The 26,456-nt window shown below is 37.5% G+C and overlaps 1 protein-coding gene across 6 annotated transcripts in view; it reads left to right on the top strand.

The window, feature by feature from the left end:
* The window catches only part of SLTM (SAFB like transcription modulator), a 45,297-nt gene extending 26,888 nt beyond the window's left edge, over window positions 1-18,409 (top strand). For all 6 annotated transcript variants that reach the window (XM_030318080.2, XM_030318077.1, XM_030318079.1 and 3 more), the window contains 14 exons: window positions 202-251; window positions 2,426-2,544; window positions 5,338-5,487; window positions 5,715-5,818; window positions 5,911-6,077; window positions 6,599-6,684; window positions 6,881-7,044; window positions 9,490-9,670; window positions 10,414-10,538; window positions 11,335-11,505; window positions 12,201-12,515; window positions 12,763-12,907; window positions 15,087-15,247; window positions 17,349-18,409. In XM_030318080.2, coding sequence (XP_030173940.1) covers window positions 202-251; window positions 2,426-2,544; window positions 5,338-5,487; window positions 5,715-5,818; window positions 5,911-6,077; window positions 6,599-6,684; window positions 6,881-7,044; window positions 9,490-9,670; window positions 10,414-10,538; window positions 11,335-11,505; window positions 12,201-12,515; window positions 12,763-12,907; window positions 15,087-15,247; window positions 17,349-17,457 — 2,047 coding nt within the window. In that variant the 3' untranslated portion in view covers window positions 17,458-18,409. The remainder of the gene's footprint in view (window positions 1-201; window positions 252-2,425; window positions 2,545-5,337; window positions 5,488-5,714; window positions 5,819-5,910; window positions 6,078-6,598; window positions 6,685-6,880; window positions 7,045-9,489; window positions 9,671-10,413; window positions 10,539-11,334; window positions 11,506-12,200; window positions 12,516-12,762; window positions 12,908-15,086; window positions 15,248-17,348) is intronic.
* Window positions 18,410-26,456: the final 8,047 nt, after the last annotated feature.

Genomic DNA, 26,456 nt, shown 5'->3' on the forward strand with positions numbered 1-26,456 from the left:
TCTTCAGGCATCTTGGGGAAAATCAGTGCAAGAATCCTAAGGGAATCATTTGTTCAAATAACCTAATCTAGACCTTTGGAATTGTTAATTTGTGTGAATAGCACTAGTTTGAAATGCAGTCAATATCAAGCTGTTCGATTTTTGTTTTTTTTGGGTTTTTTTTTTTGTTTTCAATTTTCTTCTGGTGATTTGCTTCTTTAGCTCTTCAAAGGAATCTAAAGACAGCAAGACATCATCCAAAGATGACAAAGGTAATGGATTTTTTTCCTATTTATTTCAGTGGTAAATTGCGTATTTTCGTTAAAAAATAATAATTGCCTGGGGTTTCCTTTGACGTTTAGTCGTTTAAAATATACATACTAAAATTTCTGGATGGCTTTTGTGCAGACTGTTGAGTTATATGGATTTTGGCAAACTCTTGGTGTTATTGAGGTGTTAAGCTTTAATTAATTTGTAAACTGGTAGGAGTATGCTAAAAGTTGTATTTTTAACATTGTGTTCTAAGCACCTGTGTTGAATATTAATACAATAGATACTTCATTTTCTTGCCTTATAATTTTAGAAATATTTTATCTTTAGTTGTAGTCATTTGCAACCCATATACACCAACCTTCTCCCTGTTCTGTCTAGTAGGAAATGTGCCATAAATGATATTTGCATATATTCGTGGAGTCTAATATTTAAAAGAAAATCAGTCTCTAACATTTGGTTTTATTTTTTTCATTGTTTAAATCAGGGCACACTTCTGTTAACATAGCCAGTATAGGGTATTTTTGATTCTTTACAATTTGCTTCTTGGTTTGACTTATTTTGGGTCGATAGGAGTTTTATGTAGGAAATTCGTTTTATTTTAAATTTTTATAAGCTTAAAGATACAATATTTGGTTACTTTCTGTTACTGGGATGTCTGGGTCTCTCATGGCTGTTGCACTATAGTTTCCTCTTGTACATATGCTGTCTACTTGAAAAACATTTCTTGTTTTCTGAAAAATCACTTTAAGGGAAATAACACCAATCAGATATTGCAAAGTCCTAGAATGCCTCTTCAGTGAATAAATAAGGAATGTTATCTGATTTTTGTGGTTCATTTAGTGTTATTTTGTTGGTAATTTTAATAGTTGGAATTTCAAGTGATTGTGTACTAAATTGGCAGTTAATTGCAATACTCACATCCTTTTACAGTTTTGGTTAATGGACAAAATTTAATAGATTTATTGAATGTTACCCTTTAAATTCAGAAGATTAGTGGTCTTGTTTAAATGTTAACTTTTTTCTATTATTGAAATTTTTTTTTCTGTAATTAAGAGAAGTACCTGGGCCCAAATGTTACTGCTAACATAAAAAAAGATACACAGTCTTCTAGTTAGCATTTCATAAAATCGATCCTTTGATAAATGTAGTTTTTAAGAGTAGAAATGCAGCAGCCATTAATATTTAAAATGTGTCGTCTCTTCATAAGTCTACGTGGACAGTAATTTTTCAACTAAAACCTATGGCATTAATATTTTAAAGCATTGAAAATTTTACTCTTTCTACTTACAATAACGTGCAGTTATAAAAATTGTTACTTTTAATTGCTTACATACTTTTTTTCCTTAAAGTGGGTAAGAATTGTTCTGCAAATTAAGTCAAATGAGTGAAAGCTCCCTTTTGTAACAGCACATTTGAAGAAAAGCACTGGGGGGGGGGGGGTGTGACTGACTAGGCTTGTATTCCAAGAAATGGTACTTAGGTGTATGACAGCCTACTTTGTGTATGGAGGTAGTACAGAAATAATTCGTGTAACCATTTACCTATTCTAAAGAATTTTGAGGTTTCTGATTTTATTCTTATTAATAACTTTGTTTTAGAAGATTGTTTTTTATTAAATCCAGAGTTATCTAGCTGCATATAATTCCTGTTTTATTCTTTCTCTACCAGAGAATGAAGATGAGCTGTTGGTTAGTCTTTGTTATTAAACATTTACATTTTTGAATATGGTTTATCCCTTCCTTTGACTGTTCCTTTTTGCACTCCCAATGTCTCAGGATCTAAAGCCCAGGACATATGTGGGTAATTAAGCAATCTGTACATTTCTAGATGACTGCTTTCCAGTTGTCTATATTCATTGCAGTGGTAGAGTATAAATTATTAAACTTAACAGTCAAAGTCAAGACCTGTAACTGATTTTTTACCCACTTCAGTTTAACGCATGCAGTAGAAACTATACAGATGTTCAGATTTGTTTCCTCACTAGTTGTATCGTCTATTGTGTTTGATTTTAATAATAGCAAATTCATAGGATTTTGATACAGCGAGGTTGTGCTATTAGATTTAGTTACGTCAAAAGATAATTCTATAATTTTGAAAGAAGATGGATCTAATCATTTTATTAAAAAAAATTCCAGTGGAGATACTAAAATGTCTGATATTAAATTTGTTCTAGGCAGTACAAGTAGTACTAGTGGTAGCAGTGGAAGCTCAACTAAAAATATCTGGGTTAGTGGACTTTCTTCTAATACCAAAGCTGCTGATTTGAAGAACCTTTTTGGCAAATATGGAAAGGTACGCTGCTTTTACCTGTTTATCTATCTTTCTCGTGTGTCCGTTTGAAAGGAATTATATTCAAAACAATATTATATGAAACCTTCCAGTTTTTTTTGTTTTTCTTAGGACTGGTTTAAGCATAATTATTGAATTCTGTGGTAACGTAGAGTTTGTCCTATAATCTCACTCTGAGCCTGGGGATCTTTGTATTAAAAGCTCATATTATAGTTTTCTTTTTTTTTTTTTAATGTTTATCCATTTTTGAGAGACAGAGACAGAGCATGAGTGGGGGGAGGAGCAGAGAGAGAGGGAGACCCAGAATCCGAAGCAGGCTCCAGGCTCTGAGCTGTCAGCACAGAGCCCAATGCGAGGCTCAAATTCACAGACTGTGAGATCATGACCTGAGCTGAAGTCGGACGCTCAACTGATGGAGCCACCCAGGCGCCCCTAAAAGCTCATATTTTAAGCCCATTTCAGCCAAGGACTGAGTTATTCATCACATTCATCATGATTTTTCTAGGAACTAGAGTATCTAAGGCTAATCTAGTCATTTGGAAAATATTAGACAACGGGATATAGAATTTGGTGGGGGTGGGAACTGATACACCTGTCACCATACAGATTCCAGTACAGTAGTGGAAAAAAATGTAAAACTGGTGAAAATATCCTTCATCAGAAGTTGTGATATGTGCTATGATGGAAGAGTTGCCAAGAGAGCAGAAGGGGAGGCTCGACTGTGGTTGGTTCATCAGAAAAATATATACTGGCATATAAAGGGAAGATCTAACAGAAGAATAGCCAATAATTAAATGCATTAATGCATTAAATACTCAATTAATAGTTGTTGAATTGCATTGTAGTCGATTTGTATCCCTTAGGGCACTCACTCCTTTCTGCCTTATATTTTTGTTTTCATTATATGTCATATGTAATCTACTCCAGTGTAAGCTCTTTTTTTCTTAAATGTTTATTTTGAGAGAGAGAGAGCATGCACACAGAAGTGGGGGAGGGGCAGAGAGAGAAGGAGAGGGAGAATCCCAAGCAGGCTCCGTGCTGTCCCCGCAGAGTGTGACACAGGGCTGGATCCCTGTGTCCCAGGAACTGTGAGATCATAACTTGAGCCAAAATCAAGAGTTGGACTCTTAACTGACTGGAGGCACCCCTCCAGTGTAGTCTCTTTGATAGCAGGGACTTCGTCTGCTGTACTTTAAGTGCATGCGGTAGGCTTTGAAATATTTGTTAAATTAATGACCAGTATTGGTGAATAACCATTCATGAATGTTATAAAAATCTATTCTGTTGATTTCAGAAGTCTTTTTTTTCTTCTTCTTCTAATATAGAGTTGCCTGAGTGTTAAGGATTCTTATAGGTGTCAGATATACAACACTGAGAACTGTAGTCCTGTGATCAGCCTTGGTTTATTTTTTATTTTGTTTTCAGTAATTTATTGTTAGAGATATAAGAAGTTTTTTAATGCTGGCATTTCTTAGGACTAAAACTATATAAGGACACCGTGTACTTTTATAACACGACATTGGGCTTTAAAACCAAGTTGTTGTTGGGGCAAGTCTGCCTTTCCCAGACTTGAGATAAAAGCTGATAGTTTCCAGCCATCCACACCACCCAGCCTCCTAAATTCCCTGTTTATCTCGTTTTGGCATTATGTCTGTCTCTCTTTTTGTTGAGCACTAGATTGTACTGCCACTTTTCTTCCTACTCATCCATCCCTGTTTCTCTTGACTTTGATAGAATTGAAATTCTTTGTCACTTTTATATTGGTGTATATTTTTAAAGCTCAAAGTGTATCCTTTTAGAGTATGTTTTTGTAGGGTGTGTTTTTAAGACTGCTTTTTTATATGTGGATGGTTCTTTATTCATTTTTTGAAATTTCTTAACTCATTGGAGAAAATTGTTAACACTCATTTAGAAACTTTCTAGAAAATTACCTCTTTTATTCCTCTAAGAGATTCAGGGTGGGCTTATGATAGGGGAAGTTTGGCCCAAATGCAATTGAGAATATTAATTTCTTTGCTTTCATTAATTGTGTCATTATTGCATTGATGTGACTGCTGTATTTTGGCTATAGAGTTGAAAAATTTAACACAAAACAAGTAGATTACAATTGCTTTTTGAGACTATTTTTTATTGTTTTTAATGTTTATTAATTTTCATAGAGGGACAGAGCGCAGGAGGGGGAGGGGTAGAGAGAGAAGGAGACCCGAAGCAGGCTCCAGGCTCTGAGCTGTCGGCACAGAGCCCGATGGGAGGGGCTGGAATTCAGGAACTGCAACATCATGACCTGAGCTGAAGTCGGATGCTTAACCGACTGAGCCACCCAAGTGCCCCTTGATGCTATTTTTTAAATGTTTATTTTGAGAGAGGCAGACAGACAGGGTGTGGGGGAGGACCAGAGAAAGAGAGAGGGAGAGAGAGAATCCGAATCAGGCTCTGTGGTAATAGCGCACAGCCCATCATGGAGCTCAGTCTCACGAACTGTGGTATCATGACCTGAGCCGAAATCAAGAGTTGGATGTTTAACCGACTGACCCATCCAGGAGCCCGGTTTTTGATGCTTTAGATTTTTCCCCTGGATATTTACTGAGTACTTGTATTATAAGCAAAGTAGATAATGATCACAAGAACATGAACCAAAATAATAATATATATCCAAAATGTATCTATCATCACAAATTCATGTATCCTGAATATATCCTTTTATTTGATTAGTATTAGTTCTGAAGTTTGATCTATTCAGAAATGTATGTTGTGGTAAAGTTGTAAAACTTTGTCAAGTGTTATTTTATATTCTAGGTTCTGAGTGCAAAGGTAGTTACAAATGCTCGAAGTCCTGGGGCAAAGTGCTATGGCATTGTAACTATGTCTTCAAGCACAGAGGTATCCAGATGTATTGCACATCTTCATCGCACTGAGCTGCATGGACAGCTGATTTCTGTTGAAAAAGTAAGCTTGCCTAAATGTATATAAAATGGAGGTTACTTCGAGGGCTAGCAGTGCTCAATTTAAAGAGTTTACACCCATAGAGAGTAGAATTTGGAATAGTTTTTAAGTATTATTTTTATGTTTTTACTTCTGTTTTTTCCACATTTGCTCCCCAAAACATACTTTTTTGTGATCTGAAACATAACAAAACATACTGATTTTTTTTTTTTCCTGTTTAAACCTTTCAGGTTAAAGGTGATCCTTCTAAGAAAGAATTGAAGAAAGAAAATGATGAAAAGAGTAGTTCAAGAAGTTCTGGAGACAAAAAAAACATAAGTGATAGAAGTAGCAAGTAAGGATTTATTTTTCTGATAAGCACTAGACTTTTTTGGAAAATTGCTGCAAAAGTTCTCATTACGTGTTTTTCCTGGGTGGTATGATCAGGACACAAGCCTCTGTGAAAAAAGAAGAGAAAAGGTCATCTGAGAAATGTGAAAAAAAAGAAGGCAAGGATACTAAGAAAATAGAAGGTAAAGATGAGAAGAATGATAATGGATCAAGTGGCCAAACTTCAGAGTCGATTAAAAAAAGTGAAGAAAAGAAGCGAATAAGTATGCTTATGTATCTTTCTTCTCAATCCCTTTCTAATGCTTTCTACCATTTCATTTTTACAGTGGAAGGGAAAACCTGAGATCCCAGTCCAGATAAATATTTAAACTTCGTTGTTAGGTGTCACTGTGGTAGAAGGGGAAGTCTTCTTTTGTACTCTTGGGAAACAAGTGTGTTCTTCCATCTAAGCCCCTTTATGGTCATTGATAGCTGTGTGACTGAGTTGGGATCTTTTGTTGTTTTTGTTTTTTTCTTTTTTAATATGAAATTGATTGTCAAATTGGTTTCCATAAGAGTTGGGATCTTTTGGTATCACTGAAAGTAATTATGTTTGTGGGTTGAGCTCTTTTTAAAGACTATTTGCAGTTAAGTTCTCATAGAATAAGTAGGTTTATTTATTTCATGCACTATGTTGTGAATATCTGGCTATCTAAGATTTCAGCATTTTTACATGATAGTTACTGTCTTTTTTAATGAGATAGTGTTTAGACATTTGTTTATGTAATTTTTTTTTTCCTCTTAGGTTCAAAGAGTCCAGGACATATGGTAATACTAGACCAAACTAAAGGAGATCATTGTAGGCCATCAAGAAGAGGAAGATATGAGAAAGTAAGTCTCTGAGAGGGCTGCTGTGTACTATTCTGCTGTTTTCAAAAGAAGATAATTCAGTATCTCTATAACTTGAAAATCAAGGAAAATAGAATGTCATTACTCTTTTAAAGCTTTTTAAATGACCAGCTGAACTTGAAAACCAAAACTCCACATTATTTTAACTTCTGGTCCTGTTACACTTTTTTTCTTATAGATTCATGGAAGAAGCAAGGAAAAGGAGAGAGCTAGCCTAGATAAAAAAAGGGACAAAGACTATAGAAGGAAAGACATCTTGCCTTTTGAAAAGATGAAGGAACAAAGACTAAGAGAGCATTTAGTTCGCTTTGAAAGATTGCGACGAGCAATGGAACTTCGAAGGTAGGAAAAGTGTCTCTTTTATACCTGTCGTTACCTGTAGGTACATCTTTAACACTAGTTACAAACCAGATTCCTAGAAATTGTATTCCCAAGAAAGCTGTTTGCCACTTTTAAGAAATGGAGTAAAACCTAATGATTTCTTAAGTTTGCATAGCATTTTGTAATTTACCAAGTACCTTTCCATCTGTTCTCTCTGTCTCAGCTGTTCTGTACGGTTAGGTGTGCCCATTATCTGATTGAAAAAATGGAGGCCCAGAGAGGCTAAAAGACTCTTCCAAATGCCACATGGCTAATGAGTGGCAGAGTCGGGACTCAGACCCAAGTCTTCTGACTCCAAGTCCAATGCTCTTTCCTCTACTCCAAAGCTGCCGCCATGAAAAACATTTTAAAGGAAAAAATGATGGTGACATAAGATAGCCTCAACGTAATCTATAGGTTCTCAAGTGTCTATTTTATACCTGTCTTTACCTGTAGGTACATCTTTAACACTAGTTATAAACCAGATTTCTGGAAATTGAAAGGAAGTGAAGGAATTTTGCCTTGTGAACCTTAATGTGTTCAAGCTCTGTCTCAAAGCAAGCATTCTCTTTAAAACAGAGAACAAAACAAAACATTTTCAATTTTTAGTGGCAGTATCTATCTCAACAGTTTGCCATGAATGCCAGTTTGCTTTCATATGTCAATTTTTTGATGCCACTTAAAGTATTCTTGTGATAGTGTTTTATAATATAAATTTCCAAATATTAACCTGTCTCATTGAGAGGTCTTTTATCATGGGATTTCATCTATTCGTTCACAGGAGCGTCAGGAATTACCAGACACTTGTGATGACTTAAATAGTACTGTGATTGCCACACACTTTATTAGAGAGAAATAATCCTCGCATTGCTCAGAATCCATTTGCTTTTTTTTGATGAAGTCCTAATATGCTGAGCTTCCTATTTAGATGACAGATCAGGAGGAGAGCGTGGGAGCTGCTAGAGCAGGGATTCTCATGCCTATCAGACCAGCACCCCTGTTATGTTAAAAAAAAGTTGCAGCGTCCTCTTTACTCTGCTGAAATGTAATTGATGCATAATAGGCCTACAAATGTGTTATATGCCTATGCAAATAATTTCCAAAAAACCAATATAATGCCTTAATTCTAATACAAAGGAGAAATAAAAGTAAATTATAATGAAGCATATATTCCAGATATGAATGTTTAGGCACGACTCTCTAGAAGACCTAATGAAGTAGTCAGATGTTTACAACCCTCTTTAGATTCAATGAGAATGTGACAGCTACAAATGCAGACTGATATTGGTGTGTCGTTTTGGTAAGTCAAATGCCAGGAGTGGTGTTGGCATTACAACATGATTTCTGAAATGGTGAGCGACTCTTGGTGAAGGTCTTAAGAAAGTATAATTTTCCTTCTAATTGACATGGAGTTGCATTCCTGGAAATTTTAGTGTATATAAAACCATGCCAACCATGCAACCATGCAACCATGCAAACCAACCAACCTAGCATGTATTCACAATGAGTGAAGTTCTAGGCTCCAGTTTTTTTAAAGGTGATTTTGTTTTGTTTTAATGACATGAATGTCCATTATGACATTTGAAAGTATAATGAATATTGGACAGATTTTTTTGCTGTGCTGAACTATCCGACCATTCCATGCAGTGTAAGCTGTCTAGAATCCTTGGTCCCCATTCACTCAGTGCTGCTGCTAATGGCCCCGATGGTCATTGGGATAATTTAAAATGCCCCTCAGATTTCCATGGGAGCAGTACTGACCCACTGAGAACCACTGGGTGGCTAGAGGAAGACATGCTGATAGAGCACACTGAGGCCCTTAGAGTGAGGGGATGACAGAAATGTGAAAAGTCCCGATACGTTATCTTCATTAAGTTCAGCAAACATTTGAACTGCCTCCTGACTCAAAGAATCACGGGCTAGTGAACAGCAAAAAAGCCCTTAAGGGCAACCATCTTATTATATATAGCATCTGCTATAATTCATGTTGATGGATATGATCCCAAGTCACCAAAATAAGGTCTACTTTGTTTAAGGAGATAGAACACATACTAGCTACTGGAAAATTTCCTGTCAAAAACAGAAGTTGTAGTTTTGTAAACATATTTGTAGAATATGTCCTTATTAAAATGTTGATTAACTAATGGGCTATTATTATAGTGGGATTTTTATTTAAACAGGAATCCTCTAAGAGGCAACTACTCTATAAAATTCAGCTGCTCAGTTGACAATCTTAATAAATAAGTGACAGCATTGGAATCTGTTTAAAGTTTTATTTTGAGTTCTCTTTCCAATTACATTAAAACTACTTAGATTGAGTTGAAGTTTAAACTTGCCAACCACAAGGAAAAATTCAAACTCAAAAGCTATTCTCTTTCACACAGTGCTAGCATAATTTAAGTATTTCTAAATACTGATTTTTGTTAGACGAAGAGAGATTGCAGAAAGAGAGCGTCGAGAGCGAGAACGCATTAGAATAATTCGTGAACGGGAAGAACGGGAACGCTTACAGAGAGAGAGAGAGCGCCTAGAAATTGAAAGGCAAAAACTAGAGAGAGAGAGAATGGAACGCGAACGCTTGGAAAGGGAACGCATTCGTATTGAACAGGTGCAGTCAGAAAATCTTTTCATCTTAAATAACTGACCTTTTTCAAACCCTGTGATTTTTGCCCTAAAATTTGCTTTACTTGTTGTAAAGCTTCTATAGAATGAGTTCAGCTGATGAGCATTTATTGAGTGCCCCTGAAAGATAACCATCAGTTAGGTGCTAGTTAAAAATACATTTAGCAGTGACTTTGTTCTGGCCAATTGGTAGTAACTCGAACTCTGCAATATCATGGCAGCCTAATAGTCTGAGCATAGGACTATGAGTCCAGAGTAGTTGTAATCCAGGCTCTGTCACTATCCCAGTCTCAGCACATCATAACTTATTTCCTTACATATTAGAGTGGGAATGATTTCCCAAGGCTGGAAGGAAATAATGCCTCTCTTTGCAGAATTGCATCAAAGCATTTAGTTTCCATACATATTTAGAACTTTATTTCTAATTCCCTTTAGGTGCTTTTGTTTCAATCAAATGATGAAACTGAATCTGACCTTCCCAATTACTTGCCAGCTTTCACCACCCAATCTCTGTTATTTTTAAATGTTGCAGAACAATAGCCATAGTCTAGATTACTGATTTCTGATTTCTGAAGTCAGTTTTGTTTATGTATTTGTCCCAGGTATGTGTTTTGCCTGGTGCTTGCCTATGGTGGTTTCTTAATGACAGGATGAAAACAAGGTTGCGCATGTACTTACCTTATGTTTTCATTTTGCATTGGTTGGTTCTTCCTTCTGTGTTGTCTGAAGGAACGTCGTAAGGAAGCTGAACGTATTGCTCGAGAACGAGAGGAACTGAGAAGGCAACAGCAGCAGCTTCGTTATGAACAAGAAAAAAGGAATTCTTTGAAACGCCCACGTGATGTAGATCATAGGTAGTTGCCTGCTTTCTTCTTTAACAGTTACATTTGTTACCTTATGCCTTTTAAACTAAGACTGACTAGGGAATTAGAAACTACAGGCAACTGTCACTGGAATAAAAGGTCATGATCAGTAGGGATGGGAATGATTGCAGGACTGGAGTGGATCCAATGCATTGTCAAGTAGGAAGAGTCTGCTCTCTTTCCCTTTCCCTTCCTCATGGCACATGTTTTTCCATTATGACTGGAAATACATGATTATACTGGGCTTCCGTGATGCTTCTCAAACTCAGACCCATTTGAAAATTCTTACAGGTTAATGCAGATAAACTTGGAAGTTACAAACTTGGGTTGTCTGTGTTCATGCTGCTTAATAGTTTTCAAAATATATATAGTTATTTAATTTTTTATCTCATAAATTCTATGAGATTTAGTTGGTTGTGTTGAAAAATACATGGAATGAATGAATTGTGCTTGGGACTTACCTGTGTAACTTCCAAAGTTAAACATAACTGAAAACGTTGTTAGAATTTTATTATAAAATGGTATCTGTTTTTTCCATTTACGAATTTTAAAACAGACCATTTTTCAACTATTTCCTCGCCTGTGAACTTCCTCTAACACTATAGGACTTCATGCAGTCTGATAATTAATTCTTTGCTAGCTTGTTCTTGTAACAGTGTTTTGTGTCTTGAGTTTATTAGCCTTCTGTGTCCACAGTTCCTAGCATGTGGTATGTATGACTCCAAATAAGTGTTGTTGGTTTATTATAAAACTAATTTATATAAATGAGCAAATATTTCTCTTCAAGGCGAGATGATCCTTACTGGAGCGAGAATAAAAAGTTGTCTCTAGATACAGATGCACGATTCAGCCATGGATCTGACTATTCTCGCCAGCAGAACAGATTTAATGACTTTGATCACCGAGAGAGGAGCAGGTTTCCTGAGAGTTCAACAGTACAGTCATCATCTTTTGAAAGGTAGATGCCTTTTTGAAAGTTACTGTATTTGGTACATGAGCCTTGCTAATGATATGTTTGGTTCTCTATTAAAACTTAAGTACAACAGGTCAGGCCTGAGTGTTCAGAACAAATTGTGTGTTTGGTTTCTGTTTTCATTAATTTAATAAATTCACATAATTAATTTATGTAGCTAGAATTCAATGTTCAAAATTAGTTTGGGGTACCTGGCTGGCTCAGTCTATGGTAGAGCATGTGACTCTTGATCTTGGGGTCGTGAGTTCAAGCCCCACACAGAGTATGGAGATTGCTTGAATAAATAAACTAAAAAAAAAAAAAAAGCTTTACTAGGCTACTATAACAAGGTCAAGTAGATTGGCTTTAACTTTGTTTAAAACTAGGTGGGAATACTGTTAGCTTTGGATGTGCCTCAACTGTTAAGAACAGTATGACATCCTTCAGGTTGGTAGTCACTAGAGTGTTTGATGTAATTTCCCCCAGATGCTAAAAAACAATTTTCATGCCAAACATTTAGCTCATTTTAAAAGAATATAAGTTATTGATAATAATAATAGTTGTGGCTTTTTTGGTGGCTTTGCCTTAAGTTAATTTTTAAAGAACTGTAATTTTTGTAAGTTATGCAAATAAAATCAAGAAAAATAGGGCCAAATAAGTACGTCTCAGGACCTGTGTTCTTTGTTTTGGATAATCAACAGGCGAGAACGCTTTGTTGGTCAAAGTGAAGGGAAGAAGACACGTCCTACTGCACGAAGAGAAGATCCAGGTTTTGAAAGGTATCCCAAAAATTTCAGTGATTCCAGAAGAAATGAGCCTCCACCACCAAGAAATGAACTTAGAGAAACGGACAGGAGAGAAGTCCGGGGAGAACGAGATGAGAGGAGAACGGTAATCATCCATGACAGGCCTGATATCACTCACCCTAGACATCCTCGAGAAGCAGGGCCCAATCCATCCAGACCAACCACCTGGAAAAGTGATGGCGGCATGTCCACTGACAAACGGGAAGCAAGGTATTTGTGTAGTTTTCAGTGTCTAGCTGGTGGTACATAACGAATTTGGATTTAGGGAAAAAAGATGTTAGGGCATCTGACTGACTCAGTTGGAAGAGCATGCGACTCTTCATCTCAGGGTCGGTGGTTCGAGCCCCACATGGTGTAGAGATTACTTAAATAAATAAAACCTAAAAAAATTAAAAAAAAATTTTTTTAAGGTGTAAAAGAATTTTGATTGTAGATATCTTTGGGTTTTGTTTAACAGAGTTGAAAGGCCGGAACGATCGGGGAGGGAAGTATCAGGACACAGTGTGAGAGGGGCTCCCCCTGGGAATCGCAGCAGTGCTTCCAGCTATGGAAACAGAGAGGGAGACAGAGGCGTAATCACAGACCGAGGAAGTGGAACACAGGTAAGTGCTTGAGAGTTTATTGTCCACTCTTCTGTAATAAATTCAGAGGACTTATTTTTTAAGTTTTTTTTTTTTAAACGTTTATTTGTCTATTTTTGAGAGAGAGAGCACGTGGGAGGGTCAGAGAGAGGAGACAATCCCAAGCAGGCTCCATACTGTCATCACAGATCCCAAGGTGGGGCTCAAACTCTCAGAATCGTGAGATCATGTCCTGAGCTGAAATCAAGAGTTGGACGCTCAACCTACTGAGCCACCCAGGTGCCCCAAGGACTTAAAATTTTGATGAAGCCTGGATTAGTTAGATTAGAATGATTGGGAGACTAGTTTCTATCAAAGATCTTAAAATCTTTCATATTTTACTGTCAGTAATTGAACATCACTACAAAGAAGTAGGATACTAGCCCTGAAAGTCTGATGCCATTTTTATTAAAATTCCTACTGAAATTTGGGGCGCCTGGGTGGCGCAGTCGGTTAAGCGTCCGACTTCAGCCAGGTCACGATCTCGCCGTCCGTGAGTTCGAGCCCCGCGTCAGGCTCTGGGCTGATGGCTCAGAGCCCGGAGCCTGTTTCCGATTCTGTGTCTCCCTCTCTCTCTGCCCCTCCCCCGTTCATCCTCTGTCTCTCTCTGTCCCAAAAATAAATAAACGTTGGAAAAAAAAAAAAAAATTAAAAAAAAAAATTCCTACTGAAATTTGAGCATTATTAAATTTTGTAGATGAGCCTTCCTAGTGAATGAATGTTTTATTTCTCAAGAAATTGAGGCTTTCATACTAGATGCAAAAATCTTTGGCCTCTACTTGTGTTTCCCTTTCACTTTTCCTTTTTTTTGTCCAGTCCTCTCCTTGTTCATTCAGTAGTTTATAGTGTAGAATTGAGATATAATTTTTGTGTCTTTTTCTTTTAATTCTAAAGGTAGGTGGGTGAAATATTTCATATTTTTAAATTGCTTTTTATTCTTGTGATACTTTATTGACTTGATTATTTTGGAAGTTAATGAACCTGGCCAAAGCGAAGTATCTTCATCTCTTAACAACTCAAATGACCTTTCAACGAATCTGAAAGCATTCTATTGATGAAATACTGGCATATGAGTTGACAGTAGCACAAATAGAAAATCTTCCTAAATTACACACAAAAAAGAATTCTGAAATGTGTGTGTGTGTCCATTCTTCAACCTGCATTATAGTATGAAGCTCTGTTTTGTATTTGAATACATATTCGATTTTGTAGCGGTATACTTGACTGGAAATTTTTTTAATCCCTTGACATTCTAGCTATACCACTATACACTTTCCATTTCATCCAGAGCACTTATGAAATGGATTTGGGAGTGCATTATAAGCTTTCATGTTTTAAGTAAGTTGAAATGTTCAGTGGATCAGTTCATTGATTTCTTTGCCCTGAACATAACTTTCAAGACGGGGTGTATAATCCAGACATTCTGCCCTATTTAGAGTAACACTTAAGGAAGGCAGTCTCAACAGAGTAGCCCCTGTATTCAGATATCCATTCAGAAAAGATGTTCTGAGGAGGAGATCCTGTCCCTGCCTTGACAATTCTGTTTTTCATAATGTATGTTGTTCTGCCAGTATTACACCTATGTAGAGTACCTTCAGCTTTATTTTCTGTAGACTAAGTATTGTCACTTTTGACTCTGCTTTTCTTGGATCCTTAGTTCTGTGGCTTTTGTTTCTTTATGTTCACTACTCTGCTTTTCTCATCATGTATGTAAGACCTTGTAAGAGTCATAGCATTGATGAGTACCGTGTGAAATAAGACGGCGATTCGCGTGTCTCTGTGCTGTTTGAGTGTTGAGCATATACCCCACCTTGATTTGTCTTCAGGTTTTGACCTTTCACTGTGTCTTCTTACATACCTATAAATCAATGCATGATATGCATATCTAGAAATACTCGAAGTCATGAAGGACATGCATGCTAGAAGGTATGGAAATAGAAATGACAGTGCTGAATCATTGCCCCCTTACCCTACCCTGAAGCCCGAGCAGCTTCTCAATATGAAGTAGTTGGAAACCCTTTGCATATCCTCTTGTATTATTCACCAGTTTTCTTCTCAGACATTGTATTGATTTGCTTCCGACATTAAGAGCACACCAACATAGTGAGTTGGCATGAGGCTGAGGGTATCATGACCTTTCTTTTAATATGTGATTCTTTAGCACTATCCTGAAGAGCGACATGTGGTTGAACGCCATGGACGGGACACAAGTGGACCAAGGAAAGAGTGGCATGGTCCACCTTCTCAAGGGCCTGGCTATCACGATGCAAGGCGAATGGGTGATGGCCGGACAGGAGCGGGCATGATAACCCAACATGCGAGGTAAGTAGTTATTCGGTTAAGACTTTTCTGGCAGCATATATCCAAACCTTTGTCCTTTCCTTAAAGGGCAAAATAATTTCTGAGAGATTAAATTGCAGCTGGTAACAAACAGCCCTAGCCCTGCCCTGCCCAAACATTTCTCCATATTAACTCGAAATCTCCCAGAGATTTTATGTAGGGCAGCTAATGGTAATTTGTTAGTTTACATTGGCATTCTGCCATATGGATCGAGATACAGGTACGTGTGTGTCTTAGAAACCAGTAGATGATGAACATTAACTTCATGTTGGAGTCGTGATCTTGTTCAGTGCCTGTCACTCCTAAAAGTTCTGGAAAGGAAGAGGAAACAAAATATATTCTGCTTCCTTCCTTTTCAAATAGGTCTAGCAAAAATTTTGGATAGTTAACTAACCCAAAGCCTGTGTATATTCTAAGAGATGAGCTTCATTTTCCCTGTGCACTAACATCCATCGTGGCCCCTCAGCTGGCAAGTCTTTGGCCTCTCCCGGTCTTCCTTGCCCTTCTTTCTTTCCCATTCCCCTGTCTTAGAAGAGGGGGCTTGACTCGGTGATCTCAGTTACTGCTATTCTGTTGGTCACTTCTACCATCAGACTTGAGTGAGTGTTTATTATATTTGGGCCTGCACAGCCTCATCACTCATTTCTGTCTTTGGGTCTAAAGGTTACCAATGCCTTTTTTCTTGATTAATCTATATCTCTTTATTTTCTGAGTTCTCGAGCTCCTTGGCAGTTAAGCACTGTTTCTCATTGCTGCTTTTCCTTTTTTGTGTGACCCACATGTTTTCTAATGCATCATATTTTTTTCCTCACCTTTTTTTATTTCCTTTGCCGGCTCCTTCAGATGGTTGAACTTTAAACACCACTCTATATTTAGCTCTGTATTATGATCTTTATGTAAATACTTTGCTCTCTCTCTAAATTCAGGGTCACAGGCAAACTCATTCCTCTCCTGTTTCAGATCTTCACGTCCCATTTGTCGTCTCTAGCTTCTTTTAATTTGTTGGTGCCACTGTTCATCTCATTCACCTAGACTGGGCCTCATCTTTACATTTCTTCATTCCTAGCATAAATATGTAAATGTGGTTCTGTTTTTAAAGAAGAGTTATAGTAGCTATGCTTTCTTCCTCATTTCAGCTTCTATCTGAGCTTCTCAAATTAGTCTTTTTCCTTCTCCGTTACGCATACTATTTACAAATTTAATTGTTAGAAATGTTTTCATACACCATTTACTTGGTTCCAAAGCCACAAGCTTTGGTCTTATTCTACTTAAAGCGTTTTACCATCGGTTTTTATCTCCCAAATTGGTTGTAGGTTTTTTTGGTGTGCCTTTTTTCTTGCGTCTCTCATTAGTACCTACTATGTTGCATTAAACGTATAAAAAATCAACCTTCCTCCAGAATCCAAAAATATTGCTGTGACAATGTCTTGTAGCTCAGTGGTTCAAGTTCCTCATTGATGCTGATGCTGCTGATCTGGGGACCACACTCTGAGGGCTGCTGCTCTGTTCCATTCATGTGCACACCAGTAAATGGCTTACTCTGAGGAAGGGACTTTGAAGCAAGAGTGCCCAAGTTTGTTTGTTTGTTTGTTTGTTTATTTATTTATTTATTTATTTTAAATGTTTTTATTTATATTTGAGACAGAGAGAGAGCATGAGCAGGGAAGGGGCAGAGAGAGAGGGAGACACAGAATCTGAAGCAAGCTCCAGGCTCTGAGCTGTCAGCACAGAGCCTGATGCAGGGCTTGAACTCACAGACTGAGATCATGACCTGAGCTGAAGTCGGACGCTTAACCAACCGAGCCAGCCAGGCGCCCCAAGAGTGCCCAAGTTTAAGTCCTCATTCCTCCATTTATTAGCTGTGACCTTGAGCAAGTCACTTAGCCTCCAGATCTCAGTTTCCTCATCAATAAAGAGGAGTTTGTAAATGGTACTTACCTCACAGAACTGTTGAAAAGAATGTTATTTAATATGGGTAAAGTACAAAGAACAACAGTGCCTGGTAAATGATAAGCACTTTATAGGTATTAGCTATAATTTATTCTTTTGTTCTTGACAGTTTTTTCTTTTAAACCTTTTTCAGTAATGCATCCCCAATTAATAGAATTGTACAAATCAGTGGCAATTCCATGCCAAGAGGAAGTGGCTCCGGATTTAAGCCATTTAAGGGTGGACCTCCGCGACGATTCTGAAAATTAGCTCTCTGCCATGGTTTCAAGATAATTTATTGAAATCTCCTGTAAACTTTACTTGACTACTTACGAAGAGGACCTCTGACTTGCTTGAGAGTTTTGTCAGACTTTTCTTTTTTTCTCTTTTTTTAAAATTTAACATGATTGCTTTTCTCAATTTTGGAGAAGATGTTTAAATAGTTCCGTTGTAACTTTTAATAGTTTTGTGTATCATTCAACTTTTTTTCTTGCAGCACCGAGACACATTTGAAAGGATGGAATCAAAACCATTTTGTTGAACTCTGTGTGAATATAAAGAGTAGTTTGCAGCTGTGTGGTAGTAGTTTAATTTGCAGCATTAGCTCCGTGGTGTCAGGCTCTAGAGTTCCTTCTTGTCACCAAGCATTTTCAGCCTCCATTTTGAAGGCTGTCGAAGCTTAAAACGTCTGCTGTCTAATTTTTAGAGAATAAGATTGTTCCTTGCATTTCTGAGTATTATGTAACCTATTTTTGCAGAAGGTACTGTTACATTAAGTGCATCTGTGTATCCTGGTTTAAAAAAAATGTACTCTTTTTTGAAATAAACCTTCCTATTCTGTATAGTTGCTAAAGCGTTGAGAACCTTTTTAATTGTAAAATGAGAGCCGATTTTCAGGTTAGTGTAGCAGCACACTTGTTCAGGTTTGCATGGTATGAAACCAAATAGATGAACGAAACCTTGGCCATGAGGTTTGTATCACTGAGGTTTTTAGACTGAGTTGTGCAGGTAAGTGCACTTGTAGGTAATCTGCACTATTTGGTGGATAAATCCCACCTCTGGGAGTTGTGTGGGTACTAATGTTTCCATGTTCCCAACTATGTTGAGAACTGGAAAAAACCCAGGTTCTAGATTGGTGAATCAGTTGGGTTTTGTAAATACTTGTATGTGGGAAGGCATTGTTGTCTCTGTGAAAATAAAAATCCACACCTGGAAGTGTATGTGTCTTTGTTTCCAGCGTTTTAGATGTTAGTCCTCCAGCCCTTTCTGGTGTTAAATCCAAAATCGTTGACTAGGTTTAGAGCTCTAAAGGCAGCCTTTTGGTCTTTGTTCCTAGGAAATAAATCTGACCGATTCTTCACCTTGGTAGCTGGGTACTGTGCTCTGTTACAGTGTTAGAGAGTTAACGTCTAAGCTCACAGACTTTTAAGATTTTTTTTTTTTTTAAGGCATCTTTTCTAGGAAAGCCCTTCAAGGTGAATTCTGAATACCACCTCTTAAAGCCTTCCATATTCCTTTGTATGCAGCAGTGAATAATAATCCAAAAGGTCTAGATTCTTAGATAATTCAGCAGTTTGAATTCTCATATAAAGGGAAAGATGGAATGAGGGATCGCTCTGAGGCCACCTTTTGATTTGAGAAGGAGTCTCTGCAGAAGTTCTTGTAAATGTCTGTGGGTGGATATGGTTGTGCTCATGAGATGGCTCAGACTTCTGTGTGGTGTGGGCAGGCACAGTATCCTGGTCTTCGGCCTTTTGGGAAGCTGGCACTTCTGTATTGCTCTGGATTTCATAACCTTTTCTGCCCTTCTCAACTCTACAACTGAGTATTTCAATTTGTCAAGGTTGCTGGTTAAATAGAGAAATGAACTGGTACAACTGCTGACTGGACAAAATTGGAGATCTAACTGAGTGGGGTAAGGTTAGTTGTCAAGCCTGGGCCCTACCCCCAGACATTTGTGGCTGGGGCCTAGGCATATTTTTCCACAAATGTTCTCCGAGATGTTATCACTGCTCAAATACATGTTATTTCAGTTTTAGAGACCCCATCTTTTGCCAGCGCGGGTGAGATGCTCTAAGTAGTGTGATTTTCTAGTTAACTAGTGGTTAATGACTTTATATAGTTGAACCACTCAGGAATGGGCAAAGGGGGACTTCTTTGTCAGCTTTAGGAGCTTTTATCCAGAGCTTTCAGAACTGTCCTGGTTAAGCTGTGAAATCTTAGTATTATTAATATTATATATTACAGAAATTTGTTTTCATTCTGTTAACTAGAGAGTCACCTCCGAGAAGGGTTTAGAAGAGTTTTAGCCTGGGCACCTGGGTGGTTCAGTCGGTGGGCATCCGACTTCGGCTCAGGTCATGATCTCACAGTTTGTGGATCTGAGCCCCACGTACGATTCTGTGCTGACAGCTCAGAGCCTGGAGCCTGCTTTGGATTCTGTGTCTCCATGTTTCTCTGTCCCTCCCCCACTCATGCTCTGTCTCTCAAAAATAAATAAATATTCTTAAAAATTTTATTTATTATTTGAGAGACAGCATGTACAAGCAGGGGAGGGGCAGAGAGAAGGAGAGAGAAGATCCCAAGCAGGCTTCATGCTGTCAGTGCAGAGCCCAGTGCAGCGTTCGAACTCATGAACTGTGAAATCATGATCTGAGCCGAAACCAAGAGTCCGATGCTCAACCAACTGAGCCACCCTGGTGCCTCAATAAGGTAACTTATGTGTGTTCTCCCCATATGTAGTTTGTGTATTCAACACATTTTCTTTCACAATCCTAGCATTCTGTTTTGTAGAAGTTATCAAACTGATTTTAAAACTTCCGTGGAAATGGAAAGGAGTGAGATTAGCCAAAAATAATTTTGAAAAACATAAATAACAACATTAGAGGAATTATATTACCTGCTTACTGTGTGTCACGCATGTTAAATAGGAGTATAAGTCATCACAGAAATTACTGTTAATTGAACACTTACATGGGCTAGGCATTGTTACTAGGTAATTTACATGCATTAATTAATTTCCACAAGGTTATGTTTTAGGTGAAGGTACTTTTTTTTTTTTTTTTAAGGTGTAGGTACTATTATTATTCCTGTTGTATATGTGTGGAAACTAAAGAACAGTTTGCCCAGGACCATAAATATAGCGAGTGGTAGAACTGAGATTCAATTATAGGCACATACTTGTAAGAACATCAAGTCATTTCATCCAGTGTAGGGCGTGTGTGTGTGTGTGTGTGTGTGTGTGTGTGTGTGTGTATAGTAAAAGTGTGTTTAACCAGTTTCCTGTTTCAGAGTTTTCTCAAGTGGTTGTACCATTTTGCTTCAGCAATGTAACGGGTAAAAATTGCTCCACAGACTCATCAGCACTTGGTATTGTCAGTCTTTTTAATTTCAGCCGCCTTGATGGGTGTACAGAACTATCTTATAGCTTTAGTTTACATTTCCCTGTTGACCTAGGATATTAAGCATGTTTTCATACGTATATTGACCACTGATAAAGCTTTGTGAATTATGTCTTCAGATATTATCTACCCCATTTTTAACTGTGCTTTTTATCTTAGAGAATTGTAAGATCTCTCTGTGTATTATGGATACCAGTCCTTTATCAGATATATACTGGGAATATTTTCTTCCAGTCTGTGGTTTGCCTTTTCGTTGTCTTAATGGTGTCTTTTGAAAAATAGGTTTTAAATTTGATAAAGTTCAGTTTATCATTTTTTTTTCTTTGAAAGTTCAGGGGTATTTTTGGTCCTAGGTAGAAATCTTTGCCTACCCCTAGGTCACAGGTTTTTCTCCTTTGTTTCTTCTAGGCCTTTCATAGTTTTAGTTTTTACATTTACATAAAGTCCATTTCAAGTTGACTTATGTATGGCATAAACTAAGGGTTGAGATATATTTTTTCTATATGGATATCCAGTTTTTCCAGTATTATTTGTTGAAAAGGCTATCTTTTTCCTATAAATCACTTTAACACCTTTGCTTTATTTTTTTTATTTAAAAAAATGTTTTTTAATGTTTATTTATTTCTGAGACAAAGAGAGACAGAGCATGAGTGGGGAAGGGGCAGAGAGAGAGGGAGACACAGAATCCAAAGCAGGCTCCAGGCTCCTAGCTGTCAGCACAGAGCCTGACGCGGGGCTCGAACTCACAAACCGTGAGATAATGACCTGAGCCGAAGTCAGTCGCTCAACCGACTGAGCCACCCAGGTGCCCCAACACCTTTGTTTTAAAAAATCAATTTACAGGGGCATCTGGGTGGCTCAGTCAGTTAAGTGTGTGACTGTTGGTTTTTGCTCAAGTCATGAATGATCTTGCAGTTCATGAGTTTGAGCCCCACATCAGTCTCTGCACTGATAGTGTGGAGCCTGCTGGGGATTTCTCTCTCTCTCTCTCTCTCTCTCTCTCTCTCTCTGCCCATCCCTGGCTTATGCTGTCTCTCTTTCTCTCAAAAATAAATAAACATTTTTAAAAAATCAGTTTATATCTGTGAATCTATTTCTGGACTTTGTTCTGTTCCATTGATCTTTATGTCTGTATTTTCACGAATACCACACTGTGGTATCTTGATTACTGTATCTTTATATTAAGTCTTAAAATCAGGTAATACAATTCCTCCATTTGTCATTTATGTTTTTCAGAATTATTTTGGCTAATCTCACTTATTTGCATTTCCAAGTAAGCTTTAAAATCAGCTTGATAATTTCTACAAAAAAAGTATGCTGGAATTTTGAATGAAAGTGTGTTGAATATATAGATTAAATTTGGGGAGAACTGACATATTTACAAAGAATATTGAATCTTCCAATCCATAATTAGTGTTTCTCTTCATTTAATAGGCCTTCCTTAATATCTTCTAGCAATGTGTTATAGTTTTCATTGTGTAGATTATAACACACTTTTTTGTGAAATTTTTTCCTAAGTATTTAATATTTTTGATGTTATTATAAATGGTATTTATTGTTCATTGCTAGTACATAGAAACATAATTGATTTTTGTATATTAGCCCTTGTATCTTTTTTTTTTAAGATTTTATTTTTAAGTAATCTCTACACTCAATGTAGGGCTTGAACTTACAACCCTGAGATCATGAGTCTCATGCCCCACAATTTTACCAGCCAGATGCCTGACTCTTGTATCTTTTTTTTTTTTTTTCAACGTTTTATTTATTTTTTGGGACAGAGACAGAGCATGAACGGGGGAGGGGCAGAGAGAGAGGGAGACACAGAATCGGAAACAGGCTCCAGGCTCCGAGCCATCAGCCCAGAGCCTGATGCGGGGCTCGAACTCACGGACCGCGAGATCGTGACCTGGCTGAAGTCGGACGCTTAACCGACTGCGCCACCCAGGCGCCCCTGACTCTTGTATCTTTTGACCTTGCTAAATTTACTTATTAATTGTATTGACTCTGTTGTAGATGCCTCTGTTTTCCATGTGCACCATCATGTTTTCTGGAAACAAAGGTAGCATTAGATTTTCCTTACGAATCTAAATGCCTATTTCCCCCTTTGTCTTATTGCATTGGCTAGTATCTCCAACAGAATGTTGAATAGGAGTAGTCAGGGCAGATATTCTTGTATAGTTCCCAATTTTAGGGGAAAAGCATTCAGTTTTTTTGCCACTAAGTATAATGTCACTTTTGAGTTTTTCATTTATACCCTTGATGAGGTTGAGGAAGTTCCCATCTATTCCTAGTGTACTGAGAGTTTTTATTACAAATGGATATTGAATTCTATCAAATGCTTTTTCTGCATCTGTTGAGATGATCCCTTCATTCTGTTAATAGGGTGTTGCATACTAGAGAGAATTCATACATGGTTGTGATATATAGATAAAGTTACAGATATAGATATAGATATAGATAGATACAGCTAGGTTTGGCTTACTAAAATTTTAAGGATTTCTTTTTCACAACTCATTGATTTTAGTACTTTCATAGCTATGTGCAACCATTGTCACGGTCAATTTTAGAATATTTTCATCACCTCGAAAAGAACCCTGTACTCTTTAAATGTCACCTCCTCCCACATTTCCCTGGCCCTCCCTCAGTCCTCAGCTTCCACTGATTTATTTTCTGTCTCTATGGATTTGGCAGTTCTGGGCATTTTATGTAAATGAAATCAAGTGTTATCTTTTATGTCTGGCTTTTCTCTACTTAGCATAATGTTTTCAAGTTTCAAGTTTCCTCCATGTTGTAGCATGTAATCAGTACTTCATTTCTTTTTATGGCTGAATGATTTTCCATTGTATAGATATACCACACATTATCCATTTATCAGTTGATGGAAATTTTGTTTTCCTCTTTTGGTTTTATAAATAATGCTGTTATAAACATCCCTGTACATGTTTTTATGTGGGAATATGTTTTCATTTCTCCTGGGTATACACCTAGGAGTGGAATTCCTGAATCATATGGTAACTCATTGCTTAATTGCTTGAGGAACTGCCAGACTTTTTTCTGTATTTCCACTTTCATTTTCTATTTCTTTTTTTTTTTTTATGTTTATTTTTGAGAGAGACAGAGACAGAATGTGAGTGGGTAGGGGCAGAGAGAGAGGGAGACACAGAATCTGAAACAGGCTCCTCTGAGCTGTCAGCACAGAGCCCGATGTGTGGCTCGAAATCGTGAGCCACGAGATCATGACCTGAGCCAAAGTCGGCCACTCAACCGACTGAGCCACCCAGGCGCCCTTCATTTCCTATTTCTATCAACAGCATATGTAGGTTCAGATTTTTCCCCCTTTCTTGCCAATGCTTCTCTGACTTTTTGATTCTAGCCAGTCTAGTGGGTATGAAGTGGTATCTCATTGTGGTTTTGATTTGCCTTTCCCTGATGACTAATTGCACTATCTTTTCCTTTGCTTATAGGTCATTTGTACGTCTCTGTTGGAGAAATGTCTATTCAGATTATTTGCCCACTTTTTTAATTGTGCTTTGTTTACCTTTTTGTTATTGAGTTGCAGAATTTTTTTTTTTTTTTTTAAGCATTCTATCTAGGTAAAAAGCCCTTTATCAGATATATGAAGATATATGACTCGCAAATATTTTCTTCCATTTTGTGGGTTGTCATTTCACTTATAGTAGCCTTTGAAGCACAAAAGTTTTTAATTTTGATTCAGTACAATTTTTTTTTCTTGTTGCTTGTGCTCTTAGTGTCACTTCTAAGAATCTTTTGTCAAAGCAGAAGTCATGAAAATTTACCACTATGTTTTCTCATAAGAGTTTTATAGTTTTAGCTCTTATATTTAGGTGTATGATCTATTTTGAGTTAATTTTTGTGTATGGTACAAGGTAAGGGTCAAATTTTTTTTTTTTTTGCATGCGTATCATTGGTTTGTTGAAAAGCATCATTTGTTGAAAAGACTATTCTTTCTCCATTGAATATTCTCGGCACCATTGTCAGAAACCAGATGGCAGTGAACAAATGGTTTTATTTCTTGACCCTCCATTCTATTCCATTGATATATTTGTCCTTATGCCAGTATCACACTGCCTTTGTTTTTGTTGCCTAATATGTTTTGAAATCGGTAAGTTTGGTTTCCTTTGTTGCTTTTTTGTTGTTGTTGTTGTTGTTGTTGTTAAGAATTTTTGCACTGTTTCCATGAAGAATAGTCTGTAGTTTTCTTGTAATGTTTATGAGGGTGATGCTGACTAAATAATGTGAAAGAGAAATGTTCTTTCCTTTTGCCTTTTCTAAAAGAGTTTGTAAGATTGGTGTGTTTTTTTTTTTTTTTTTTTTTTTTTTTTTTTTTTTCCCTTAAATGCTTGATAGAATTTACCAGTGAAAGCATGTGGGCATGGAGTTTTCTTTTGGGGAGATATTAAATTTACAGATTCAATATCCCAAGCAGACCTAGGGCTATTAAGATTTTCTGTTTCTTTTTTAACCAATTGTTATAATTTTTGCCTTTCAAGGAATACATTTATTGGTGGAAAATTATTTATTATCTTTTATAAAATCTGTAGGATTTGTAGTGATGCCACCTCTTCCATTTCTGATATTGGAAATTTGTTTCTTTTCTGTTTTTCCCTCAATCTGTCTGGCTGAAGTAACTTTAGAGTTTCTTTCTCCCCATAGAGGACCAGCTTTTGGTTTTGTTGATGTTTTTTTATTTGTCTAGTTTCTACTCATTTTTTTCCTGATCTTACTCTTTGTTATCTTCTGCTTATTTGGGTTTAATTTGCTCTTTTTCTCCCCTTATAGTGGAAACTTAGATCATTTTTAGAGGCCCTTCTTTTTTTAATTGTTGTTGTTTTTAATGTCTATTTACTTTTGAAAGAGTGTGTGTGAGCAGAAGAGGAGCAGAGAGAGAGGGAGACACAGAATCCAGAGTAAGCTCTAAGCTGTGAGTTGTCAGCACACAGCCTGACACAGGGCTCAAACTCATGAACTGTGAGATCATGACCTGAGCCAAAGTCAGAAACTCAACTGAGTGAGCCATCCAGGCGCCCCAGCTAATTGTGTGTGTGTTTTTTTTTAAGTTTATTTATTTATTTTGAGAGAGAGAGAGCAAGCACAAATGGGGGAGGGGCAGAGACACGGAGAGAGAGAATCCTAAGCAGGCTCTGTGTTGACAGTGACACAGGGCTCAATCTCAGAGTTCATGGGATCAGGCTTTGTGCTGACAGGAACAGTGAGGTTGGGCCCCTTGTTACTGTCAACACAGAGCCTGCTTGGGATTCTTTCTTTCCCCCTCTTCCTGCCTGCTCACACGTGTGCACATGCTCTCGCTCTCTCTCTCTCTCTCTCTCTCTCAAAATAAACTTAAAAAAAAAGAAAGAAAAAGATTTAAAGACTCATCTTTAAAGTTGATGGGACACAAAAACACTCGGGGAGATAAAAGGCAGAACTCTGTTATTTACAGCTCTGGCCAAGAAAAAACTTGCATTCACTGCAACGCAGAGGGTTGCAGAGAGTACACTAGGATCGTGGGCTCAGTAAATAGCGAGATCAAGAAGCATAGCAGAATCCCTACTGTTAGGAAAAGCAGTGAGTGACACGCATCTCATTTGTCAGTACCTTAGCAGACACAGCCCATGGACATTGGTTGGCTGGTAGTGTCAGTGCCTGGGGTACAGTCCTCTTCAGCACGGAGATTTGGACGGGAGTCATGGTGTCTGAGGCAATGTCCTCTGTAGTGGTGAACTGGGCCAGAGCAGTGCGGTCTGGGACTAGAGACTGGTGTATCCTTTTCCAAGTAGATGCCCACGCACACTGGTATGGGTCATGGTTTCTTGTTTGTGTGTTTTTGTTCTTTGAGAGTT

This window comes from Lynx canadensis, chromosome B3 (genome assembly GCF_007474595.2).
Source record: "Lynx canadensis isolate LIC74 chromosome B3, mLynCan4.pri.v2, whole genome shotgun sequence".
Taxonomy (NCBI): domain Eukaryota; kingdom Metazoa; phylum Chordata; class Mammalia; order Carnivora; family Felidae; genus Lynx; species Lynx canadensis.